Genomic DNA, 13,007 nt, shown 5'->3' with positions numbered 1-13,007 from the left:
ACATTCACATGGTGTCAAAGAATCAAAATGAGCTTCAAAGCATTACAAAGAATGGCACAATAATTGTAAGACTTAATAATTACCCTATTTTTCTGGCCGAGCCTGCAGAAGATGAGAAAACAACACGGATTGCTTCATCTGGGCTAGAACTAAAAAAAAACACCCATTAAGATGGCCATTAGTTAATCTTTATTGTAAGTTATGTAAGGCAATTATGTCATCTGCAATACTAACACAATGCTATAGAAGTGTACCTTGCCTGAACTGTCCAGCATTGGCAATTCTCCCTGTCCGTTAGCATCTTTTGGCACCCAGAGGTTGCCGGAACAGCTGATCTTTCAGGGTCTGGGGGTTGGACCTCTGCAGTTCACAATCTAATGAACTATTAGTCATCAGTCATTAGTCACTATTAGTCATCAGTCTAGATTATTAGTCATTAGTCTAATGAACTATAAGTCATCAGTATGAAAAATCAATATGGGCTAATAAAACCACCTTTAAAGGGGATATTGGAAGGTCCCTTAACAAACATTTTTAGGGGATAAGGGTCCCAAGATTAAGAAGATGGTCCACCTGGTTTTAATAAATTGCATTAAATCCCAGTTCCCCTCTAGGCAGACGTTATTTGAAATTTGGAGGCTGAAGTTGGTGACTCACTATGGACAGACTTGCCCTAGCAACAGAGAGTGAACTGCAAATTAGCTAGAAGAAAGACACCTAGTGGCAGGTACTTTAGAGAGGCTTTTCAGGCACAAAGCAGTCACATTTCTAATAAAAGTGCATTGCATGTTGGCCCAGAATCACATGCTCTATGAAATGATACTAACTTGTCTGAAAAGTTAGTGACCATTTAAAGGGATTTTCCAGGTTCACAATATCAATATACTATACTTATGATAGGCCATCAATATACAATTGGCGAGAGTTGGACTCTCTAAGTGATCTGCAGCATTTGTTTCATTGATCAGACTGCTCCATACGCTTGCTTGGTATCTACTCAATAGTAGCTGTGCAGGGTAGTGCAGCTTTGTCCCATTCAAAACTCCTTTAAATGAAGTCTTGTACCAGGAAACTCAATATTAAACCAGTAACAGTGCATTGTAGGGATATTATGCTCTGCACCATTGTACCTTCAGATAATCCAATAGATGCACTATTTCCTCAAAAAGGCAATTTTAGAAATATACAAATGAAGCTCAAGTGCCTCAGGAATTCAACAAGTAGTGTCATACTGTAACTTTAGGATAGGAAGAGACTCCAACTATGCAGAACATATGAAGCGGCATTGTAATTTTTGTTGTTATCATTGAACACAAATGCACCTATGGGACATATCATCAGTACGAGATAATAACACACTATTTGTCAATTAACCCATAAGAGATAGACCTTAGATCCTAAGTCATTTCTAAATGGGGTTGCCTTCTGCTGGACTTTTGGATAGGGACCCACAGGAGGATTCTCGGGTACTCTAGTAGGCTAGTCCAAACTCTATTGTAACTGAGGTACACCACAACATAATCTTAAAGTCTGTTCTATGTTTCTGTTTGCTGAAGGGTTAATACTTGCCATCCCCATGTCAATGCAAAGGTTTCTCACAACTTCTGGCCTCTTACCAAGCTCATTAGCAGTCTCATTTTAAGCAAAAGGATATTAAATAAGTGCAGTATGTGCATATTTATCACACCCATCTGCTAGATGAGAACACTCTTGTTTGGTGTCATAGGCTGAATCAGCCCAAAGAATCAATGTGTCTGTATTGTCTTATGCAGGCTTCATTTTACAGGACAGATGGGCCTGGCAGGATATTTATTTCTCAGTATACCCAAGATGAGTGATGTTTAACTTATATATCATTGGGTTCGAGTACTGAGATTTATTTTTAAAGCTACAGTATACTATAGAGGCAAGTAGTCTAACCTGGTGTGAGGGATCATTTGGCATACATGCCAGAACATGGAAAATATCTATATACCTGTCTATATTCTTGCTCAACCTCTTTATACAGCAGACCTGAGCATTGTATGGGCCGTGGGACAAATCTGGCCCTCTAACTGTCTCTGACCTGCCAGGGCAGGGTATAGGCTAAATGGTAGGCTAAAGGTAGATGATTAATCCTAGTGGGCAAAAGGACCTTTAATGATGTCATGACCACTTTAATGATGTCATGCCCACTAGGATATGATCAGACTCTTGGGTGGGCAGAGCTATTCTGCATTATACAGGACTGTGTGGTTGGTGTTACCCAGAAAGAGCAAGCTGCCGGAAACGGAGACTGATGGAAGATAAGGAGGAGAGAAGAGACAGTATGTGTGAGCAAGAAAAGGGAACTGGGGCAGATGTAGGGGGCAATTAAACTGAAGGCAGATGGAGGTGGGACATTAAACTGGGGGGGGCAGATTGAGGGTGACATTAAAGTTGGGTCAAATGGAGGAGGACAATAAACCTACTGTTTAATGTCCCCCTCCATCTGCCAGTTTAAACAGTGGATCATGAGGAGAGGGACTTCATGCTGTGGGGCATTTGGAGGGTAACATTATAATGTGGGGGCATATAATGTTAGGGTGACTGTAGGAGGATTATACTGTGTGGAAGTACATGGAAAAATAGATCAGAACAGGCGGAGTCAATGTAGAAGTGGGTGGAGCTAAATTTGCTGCAACACGCATAGTCCTCAAGAACCATTTCAGTTTCTCATGTGGCCCCATGGGAAAATTAATTGCCCACCACTGTTATAGAGGATCAGAGCAATCTTTTATTTAAAAAAAAAAGATACCATAGAGTTTTAATCTTGGTTTACTAATGTTATGACCCAGTCTCTGCGGTCTCAGCCTGTTAGGTTCAGGCGGGCATAGAGTGTCTGAACGGCATTCTGTGCATGGATCATCTAATGCACCACAGGGGTATGTTCACACTAAGCAAGCTGTTTCTGCAGTAGCACTCAAGCATGGATCACATGATGAGATGCCTTGTGGATCAATGGTTGGTGTGTCTTGGCCTCTGAAGGGGTTAAGTCCCCTGCAGTGCTGAGGGCTATTACAGGCTGTGGGGGGTTCTGAGACCTGCTCTTTCCTATTTAGATCCGCTGTTCATGCTGTCTGATGCCGGTCTTAATCTTCAGCTCCTGTGTCCCAGACATGGTCTGTTTGTCTGAAGCCTGCTATTCCATCTGCATCTGAGTCCTGGCCCATTCTGCTTCCTTGCTGCCTGTTCACATTATCCTGAATTACAGCTAAGTATTGAGCTTCTTTATCCAAGCATAGTTGTTCTGAGTGCAGTGAACCCTAGTCTTTTTTTTATGCTTGGATGTTTGGAATTTTTGTAGGGTTTTTGGTGTGTGATACTAAGTTCTGTTTATCCTATCCCTTTGCCTAGTATCAGTATTTCTGTGTATCACATTTATTTCCTCCTATACTTTGTGTTCCTCATATTCACCGTTAGTCCAGTCGGACATCTGTGGGGGCTTTTTCTGTATCTTCTCTCTCCTCATAAATGTGAAACTAGTCAGGGGTTTCTCTTTCACTAATAGGTATCGCTAGGTTCACACCTGCGTTCTTCTTTCCGTTCTGTGCTTTCCGTCTTCTGCATGCCAGAAGACGGAAAGCACAGACCGGGTCCGGCCGTGAGCGGCGGTGAGCGTTTTATGCTCTCCGCCGCGAAACCGGATTTTTTTATCCGGACACAGAGTACTGCATGTCCGACTCTGTGTCTGGATTATAAAACCCGGTTTCGCGGCGGAGAGCGCAAAACGCTCACCGCCGCTCACAGCCGGACATCTCTCTCACCCATTCAAATGAATGGGTGAGAGAGACTCCTGCAGGTTTCCGTCTCCTGCCTCTGTTTTAGGCAGGAAACGGAAACCTGCAGTACGGACACCACAACGCAGATATGAACGAGCCTTGAGTTATTTCTCTGGCTGTGTCCGCGCCCACTCCGGCAAGTTAGTCGGGCCCACGGCTACTTCTAGTGTGCAAGGCAGGGTATAGGAGTATCACACACTAGCTATTCCAAACTGCTCATACTCCTGACTTTTTTTCTTTCTTTTTTTTTTTTCTTTTTAATTTGACTGAGACCTTATCAGTCAGGGGCCAGTCCATGGTCAGAGATCCCCAGACCATAACAGTAAGACTGGCCATAAAATACTGCGCTGACCTTTTCTTCCTTAAAATTTATTTATTTTTTTATTTTATTTTTTTTGGGAAGTGGGATCCTTCAAAATTTTTCTGATATGGCTGAAGCAATTGGTTCTTTGAGCAGGTGAAAAGACTGACTCAACTCAGAAATTAGGTCAGCGTATGAAAGTGCTTGAGACTGCGGGTTTGCCACAATGTGTGGAACCTAAAATAAAGTTACCTGACTATTTTTCAGGAGATTATACTCAGTTTGATAGTTTCAAGAATAGCTGTCGGACTTATTTTTCTGTTAAAACTCGCTCTGCTGGAACACCTCAGTAACGGGTTCAGGTCATCATCTCCTTGCTGCGAGGTGATGCCCAGCAATAGGTGTATTCTTTACTTCCTAATGACCCAGCTTTGCTAAATCTAGATTCATTTTTTGAAAGCCTTGGCTTAATTTATTCTGAACCTGATGCTGAACATGCTCTCATTAATTTACAGCAGGGTTCTGATAATGTGGAATTATATTGTCAGAAATTTAGAAAGTGGGCTGTTCAGACTACATGGCATGACTCCTCGCTGGCAGCCATTTTCAAAAAAGGGTTGTCTGATCCAGTTAAAGACTTCATGTTGGGGTTTCCAAAACCTAAATCTCTGAATGAATCTGTCTTTAGCCATACAGGTACACCACCGATTATGACAGAGAACAAACAACTCGGGGTTACCGTCTATAAATGAAGATGTTCTTGAGTCCGTGCAAGTAGATAATTTCAGAACTCCCGAACAACGGTTGGACTATCAGCATATAGATAAAATGTGTTTTCTATTGTGGAGATCCAGGTCATCTTATCTCGCAATGCATAAAACGCACTCCAGTAAAGTCCAATCCTCAGGTTTGTCTTGGGCCACCCTCTCGCTTCTGCTTGTCTGACTTTTCCTGGCTGTTCCGGTGTGTCCTCTTCAGGTACAACTATGGCTTTAGTTGATTCTGGGGCTATGATTAATGTCACGAATTATGATTTTGCACGTCACTATAATTTCTCTCTTACCCCGATAACTCAGTATATCACTCTTCAGGCTATTTATTCCTCTGCAATTGCTGACTCTAAGCCTCAGTTCTTAGTGCAACTGAAAATGCTTACTGAAGGGACACATGAGGAACGATGTACCTTCTTGGTTTTGCAGGGACTCCTAAATAAGGTAATTTTGGGGTATACCTGGCTGCAGCCTCACCATCCTGTGTTTGACTGACGGTCCCAGAAATTAACCAGCTGGGGCTGTAAGTGTATGGATTTGCCTGTCACTATGTCTTCCATACTTCCTGAAAGTGATCAAATTCCAGATTACTTATCTGATTTTTTTTTCTCCAAATCTCAATCTGAAAAGCTACCTCCTCACAGGGAATATTACTGCGCCATTGAACTACTTCCTGGGGCTAAGTATCCTAAAGGAAGGATATTTAACTCGTCTCTGCCTGTACATGAAGCCATGAAAGATAACCTCAAGGAGAGTCTGGAAAAAGGTCATATCCGCCCCTCGGTGTCACCTATGGGTGCGGGATTCTTTTTTTGTGGCTAAAATGGATGGCTCCCTGAGACCTTGTATAGATTATCGGCAGTTGAATAAAATCACCATCAAATATCAATACCCTGTCCCTCTGATTTCTGATCTGTTTAATCAAGTTCGGGGTGCCCGCTGGTTTACTAAGTTAGACCTGCGAGGTGCATATAATCTGATTAGCATTAAAGAGGGTGATGAGTGGAAGACTGCGTTCAACACTCTAGAAGGTCACTTCAAATATCTGGTGATGCCTTTTGGACTGTCAAATGCACCTGCAGTTTTCCAGTCTTTTGTAAACTATTTGTTCCGAGAGTATGTGGGAAGGTTCATGGTTGTCTACTTAGATGATATCCTTATATACTCTCCTACTGGGGAGTCACATGTTCAGCATATCAGGTAAACTTTTCAGGTTCTTAAAGAGAATCATTTGTATGTCAAAGGTCCAAAATGTCTTTTTGGGGTACAGGAGGTTACTTTTCTGGGATATGTTTTGGCCCCCACTAGTTTAAAGATGGACCCAGACAAGGTTAAGGCAATGCGGGATTGGGTTCATCCTACTTCCTTAAAAGCCCTACAGAGCTTTTTGGGCTTTGCTAATTTTTATAGGAAGTGTATTAAGGGGTTCTTCTTAATTGCTAAGCCTTTGACTGACTGATATGACTAAGAAAGATTCAGATTTGGAGAATTGGTCCCCTGAGGCCATCCGTTCCTTTGAGCTGCTTAAGGAGGCCTTCCAGACAACTCTGGTTCTTAGACAAAATAAACTAAATTTAGCATAAAACATAACCTTTAACCCCTTCCCGCCGATGGCATTTTTTGATTTTCGTTTTTGACTCCCCTCCTTCAAAACCCCATAACTTTTTTATTTCTCCGCTCCCAGAGCCATATGAGGTCTTAATTTTTGCGGGACAAATTTTTCTTCATGATGCTACCATTAATTATTCTATATAATGTACTGGGAAGCAGGAAAAAAATTCAGAATGGGGTGGATTTGAAGAAAAAATGCATTTCTGCGACTTTCTTACGGGCTTTGGTTTTACGGCGTTCACTGTGCAGCCAAAATGACATGTCCCCTATATTCTGTGTTTCGGTACGGTTCCAGGGATACCAAATTTATATGTTTTTATTTACATTTTGACCCCTAAAAAAAATTCCAAAACTGTGTTAAAAAATTTTTTTTCTAAAAGTCGCCATATTCCGACGGCCGTAACTTTTTTATACGTAAGTGTACGGGGATGCATAGGGCGTCTTTTTTTGCGGTGCGGGGTGTACTTTTTAGTTCTGCCATTTTCGGGAAATGTTATTGCTTTGATCACTTTTTATTCAAATTTTTATCAGAATCAAAACAGTGAAAAAACGGCGGTTTGACACTTTCGACTATTTTTCCCGCTACGGCGTTTACCGAACAGGAAAAATATTTTTATAGATTTGTAGAGCGGGCGATTTCGGACGCAGGGATACCTAACATGTATATGTTTCACAGTTTTTAACTACTTTTATATGTGTTCTAGGGAAAGGGGGGTGATTTGAACTTTTAATTCTTTTTATATTTTTTTATATTTTTTTGTAACTTTTTTTTTTTTATTTTTTTTTTGCATTTATTAGACCCCCTAGGGGTGTTGAACCCCAGGGGGTCTGATCACTAATGCAATGCATTACAATGCTAATGCATTGCAATGCATTGCAAAAAAGCATCCTTTCTTTTGCAGGCTGCATAGACCAGCCTGCAAAAGAGAGGATTTGCAGACAAGCCTGGGAGCCTGTACAAGGCTCCCGGCTGCCATGGCAACGGGACGTCAGCCCTGGAGCATGCTCCAGGAGCCGGCGATCCCGGCCAAATGGCGGCGCCCATGCGCCGCCGGGAAAATGGCGCCTCCGGCGCCTTTGATCGCAGCACCGGAGGGGTTAATGCCTCCGATCGGTCCGGGGACCAATCGGAGACATTAAAGCCGGTTGTCTACTGCTTAAAGCAGTAGACACCCGGCGGCTATGACGGCCGCCCGGCTCCCGGGCGGTCGCCATAGTTACAGACCCGACATGCGCCGTACTATTACGGCGCATGTCGGGAAGGGGTTAATATAGTCAGCTAAAAACATTGGACAATGTTGCTAGGGCTAAAAACAAAAAACAGATACACGAATGGGGACAACATAAGGGTGTTTCTTTCCTCCTATGTCCCTCCTGTTAAGCAGTGGCGGATCTAGGCTTTGCGGGGCCCTGGGCAATTGACTGTGGTGGGGCCCTACTTACAAAAACCCGACAAGTAGGTTTTTTCTGTCCGCTTGAAAAGTCAGACATCTTTAGGACAGGCACAGAATATAAAACAATGCACCTGATGTCCATTTAAAGGGGCTCTATCAGCAAAATTCTGCTAATAGAGCCCCACATATGCGTGAATAGCCTTTAAAAAGGCTATTCAGGCACCATAAATGTTATATTAACCCTCGGTCCCGTTTTTAAATAAAAGCATAAAAACATATATGCAAATCTTACTGAACATGCACCGAGGGCGGTGATGCACGATGCCGCATCATCTTCGGGCACGCCTGCCTCTTCTGTCTTCTTGGAGCGACGCCCTCTGGTCCCGTCTCTTCTGCCGGCTTCCTATTGGTCTTTTTCCGGCTTGAGGTCTTCAAATCTCGCGCCTGCGTAGTAGCGCTTCCCTCCGGAACGCTACTGCACAGGCTCACCCGCCATTTTACTTAATGGCAGTTTGCAAGCGTGCAGTACGCTCGTGTAGTTCTACGGGGACTGGCAAGTGAGCCTGCGCAGTAGTGCTCCGGAGGGAAGCGCTACTACGCAGGCGCGGGATATGAAGACAAGAAGACGGAAGAAGACACGGAACCAGAGGGCGTAACTACAAGAAGACAGAAGAGGCAGGCGTGCCCGAAGATAACGTAGCATCGTGCATCCCCGCCCATGGTGCACGTTCAGGTACGATTAGCATATATGTTTTAATGCTTTTATTTAAAAATGGAACCGGGGTTTAATATAATATTTATGGGGCCTTTTTAAAGACTATTCACGCATATGTGGGGCTCTATTAGCAGAATTTTGCTGATAGAGCCCCTTTAAATGAATGCAGAATGTCACGGACACAGCTAGTGTCCGCTGCTAATGTCAGTGCACGACATTAGCAGCGGACACTGACGGTAGTGTGAACGCCCCTAAGATACTCCATGTGCCTCATATTATTAGCAGTTAACCCCCTGTGTGCCTCACATAAGAGTTACTGATATGTGAGAGACATGGAGGTAATAATGAAGTATCTTCATGATTAGTACCCCATATATCTCACACATCAGTAACCCTTATGGTGAAGTACACAGGGGGTTAATGTGAGGGACAGGGCTCTCCTCACCCTCTCATTGGTTGACAGAGGGCAGCCAGAGAAGGGGGGTGAGGAGGGAGCGTCCTCTATCAGTAGCTGCAGCTCCCTGGCTGGCTGCTGTCTATTAGCCGCTGCAGGTACACAGTGTTCTTCCGACATATACTTCCTAATAGGGAAAGTATATGTGTGAAGCACGCTGTGTGCAGGGAGCTGCAGCTACTGATAGAGGACCAACAGGGGGCCCCTGCAAGTGCTGGGGCCCTCGACAATTGCCCTGCCGACCGTCCCAAGTTTTGTTAGGTCCGGGCCCTGCCGCGGGGCCCCGCTGGGCGCGGGGCCCCAGGCGGTTGCCCGGCTCGCCCGGCCCTGGGTCCGCCCCTGCTGTTAAGCACCAAGAATGTAATTAGATAGTTGAGCTTCAGGGAAAAGTAAACGCCAACTTTGCAGGTACTAGTCAAAGCTGGTAGGTACGCCCCAACAATAATGTAACCTGACTGATATCGTTGGTGTTCTGGGTTCTCTGTTTTTACACTCAGTACTGGCTCCCACCATCAGGGAACCGGGAAATGCGGTTTTAACCGCAATATCTTTATTATTTTGTTGACACCATCATCCTCTCCTGATGAGAATGAGAATTTGAAACGCGTGGAGAGTAGTGACTTGAGATGCACACAAAGTGAGAACCCAGATGTCCTGTCAAAGATCAGAACAGGCAGGGATTTATTCAGTGTGCTTAGGTGTCAGTAAGCTGTGTATATGAGCGGACGCTCTAGGACAGTTTAATTGAGATCTGAGCGGGGGAAAGAGGAAATCACGCTATACACCAACGATATCAGTCAGGTTACATTATTGTTGAGGCGTACCTACCAGCTTTGACTAGTACCTGCAAAGTTGGGGTTTACTTTTCCCTGAAGCTCAACTATCTAATTACATTCTTGGTGCTTAACAGGAGGGACATAGGAGGAAAGAAACACCCTTATGTTGTCCCCATTCGTGTATCTGTTTTTTGTTTTTAGCCCTAGCTACATTGTCCAATGTTTTTAGCTGACTATATTAAAGGTTATGTTTTATGCTAAATTTAGTTTATTTTGTCAAAATTGTAGCAGTCAGTACCCATTGAGATCTGGTTCTTAGACAGCCTGATCTGGAACTTCCCTTCATTGTGGACGTTGATGCCTCCAATATAGGAGCAAGAGCTGTTCTTTCTCAAAGGAACCCGAGTACTTCACGCCTTCATCCTTGTGCATATCTTATCTTATATCACAGTGGGGTATAATCAGTGGTGAACCTAGCCCCTCTGCTGCCTGAGGTGGTCAATCAAATAGCAGATAGCAGGGGAAGGTGTGCGTCTATATATTATGTCCCACAGCGGCCCCCTGAAACCTCTATTATGCCCCACAGTTGCCCACCCAACTCTATTATGCTCCACAGCCGCTGTGAGGCATAATAGTGGTTGCAGAGAGACGCTGCTACTCTTTTTTTTTTTTTTTTTTTCAAAGGACCGCCCCCCCCTTTTTATAACATACCAGTAAAACTGATATGTAAATGAGCCTGTCTGTGCACCCTGGGCATTCCTCCAAGCCACTGTGCACCCCCCTGCGTCATACCTTCAAACCGGCCCCTCTTTAGCTTGTGCGCTGAGAATTACTCCTCCTCTCCCCCTGTAACCGCCTCCAGCGTCTCTCATCTCACTCCTGTACATTGAAATCTCAGGCATGCGCAGTAACACTCCCTTCTGAGCACTACTGCACATGCCCAAGCGCCATTTTCTTGTGGACAGACGAAGAAAGCACGCAAGAAATGGGGATGAGAGACGCTGGAGGCGGTTACAAGGGGAGAGAAAGAGGAATTTTCGGAGTGCAAGCAAGACAGGGCGGTTTGAAGGTATGACGCAGGGGGTGCATATAGATTTCTGTTTGGGAAGTGTCCAAGCAGACTCCCCGAACGGAAACCTGAACGCAGATGTGAACCGGGCCTAAGCATCACATTCTAAAATACAATTTTAGTATTTATAATGGTAGACATGTATAGAAGCAAATAAAGATAGATGGATAGATAGTTGTATATATTTACACATATACCCATCTACTCACACACATACAGTCATATACAACATACACACACCTATCTACACACATACAGGACTCACACAGTATATAAGACACATAATGTAAATACATATACACATATTTTACCCAAGAACAAATACTTACCTGGGTGCACAGGACATGGAGGAAACTCCTGTGCAGCTCTGCCTGGCTGTGACATTGCAATAGACTTCTCCCCTCACACTCCGATGCTGAGGGGGAGCGGCGGCACAGCAAGCTGATGTGTGCAAGGAAACTTTTACAAATAGCAATGGGCAGCCCCTGCAAATGACAGTGATTTATCTGCTGCCGATGTAATCCTGATGGAATTTGTATGGGGCCCCTGAGGATGTTTGCCCCTGCCTCTCCTCCTAACACCGACCCCGGATAGATGGCGAATTGCAACAGGACCTTTGATGACATCATCACTGACATCATCAAAGGTCCTTTAAATTTTAATACTATTTAGGTAAAAAAAAAAAAAAAGGTCCCATGGCTTCGCCCCTCCCAAACTGCCTCCCTGAAGTGGCTGCCTCACGTCGCTTCATTAGAGGTGCAGCCCTGGGTATAATACTGTGTGCAGGGGCCACTGAGGGACGTAATAGAGCGCTCAGGAATGGGGGGGGGGGTCGGTCGGTCAAGGTCTACGACCTTGGGGGGGGAGCCCTATGTCAAAAGGGCCCCGCCATTCCTAGTTACGCCACTGCTGAGAACTTATCAGTCAGGGGCCAGTCCATGGTCGGAGATCCCCAGACCATAACAACCTGTGCCTTAATAATAATAATAATAATAATAATAAATTTTATTTATATAGTGCCAACATATTCCGCAGCACTGTACAATTTTTAGGGTTCAAATACAGACAGATACATAACAAAGAACATCATTTCACACAATGGGACTGAGGGCCCTGCTCGCAAGACTTACAATCTATGAGGTAGAGGGGGTGACACAAGAGATAGCAGGGGCGGCATTGCTTATACAGTATTCAGACAATTTTGTAATAGAGGTTACTGTCATTACACAAACAAAACTTTATGAGCCATCACTAGTGGTGTCCTGTAACATGTGGATGGAGCTTGGACAAATAAAGTTAGCCTGAAAAGACATCATATCATGTGGGGTCAGGGCCGCTGATAGGCCAGTATTACTGCTACTGGCGTCAGGGGCCTGGCCAAATTGAAAAATGGGGGGGGGCCCGGTTTTGGCAGCAATTGTGCCCTGGGCCGGCATCACTGTAGTATAGTTGGGCAAGTGCCGGGGCCCACAGAGCCTCTTGGGGCCCCCCGGCACTTGCCTGTCCCGATTTCAGCTCATCGGCGTCCATCGGATGCCGATGAGCTGAATACACAGGCGATTAAAGCAGGAGCTCAGCTCAGCTCCTGCTTTAATGCTGCGCTCGGCTTCGGCGTGTGTAGGCGCGATGTGATGACGTCACATCGCGCTTACACCTGTCAGTGGAGTGAGAGGAGCGTCAGAGAGAGGAGCGGCGAGGGAGCGATGGAAGGAAGGGTGAGTGTAAATAAGTGTTTGTTTTGTGTAACATAATGAACATACTTCATGTTGCATGTATGATCACAATTTGGTGGGTGATGGAAGAATACTGTCTGTGGTGAGTTACATGGTGGAGAATAACTCCCATCCCATGTATGAGACCGTGACAGTACTGTCAGTGACCAACTGCTTCACCCCAAGTGTGAGAAGGAGCACTATCAGAGATTCTTCCTCCCAACCATGGTCAGGCTGTATAATCTATATCAGGCTAAGCGGAGATCATTCCACGCAGAGAACTAAATGATCCTGAGTCTTTCATTTCTTTTTAGTTGCTATGACTCCTAATATCTTCTCTATTTTCTATTCTGAGCTTGTATGTGTTCTTTTCTTGTACTATATTGTATTATCCACAATGAATTT

General features: G+C 44.5%; 1 protein-coding gene across 1 annotated transcript in view; it reads right to left on the bottom strand.

Moving 5' to 3' along the window:
- The window catches only part of NLRC5 (NLR family CARD domain containing 5), a 95,335-nt gene that overhangs the window by 43,734 nt on the left and 38,594 nt on the right, over window positions 1-13,007 (bottom strand). Inside the window, exon 25 of the mRNA XM_075281856.1 lies at window positions 84-149. Within this exon, the coding sequence (XP_075137957.1) occupies window positions 84-149 (66 nt within the window). The remainder of the gene's footprint in view (window positions 1-83; window positions 150-13,007) is intronic.

The sequence above is a fragment of the Leptodactylus fuscus genome, chromosome 7 (assembly GCF_031893055.1).
Source record: "Leptodactylus fuscus isolate aLepFus1 chromosome 7, aLepFus1.hap2, whole genome shotgun sequence".
NCBI classification, from domain to species: Eukaryota; Metazoa; Chordata; class Amphibia; order Anura; family Leptodactylidae; genus Leptodactylus; species Leptodactylus fuscus.
Note: the sequence above shows the minus strand (reverse complement) of the source record. Positions and strands in the feature narration are given on the sequence as shown.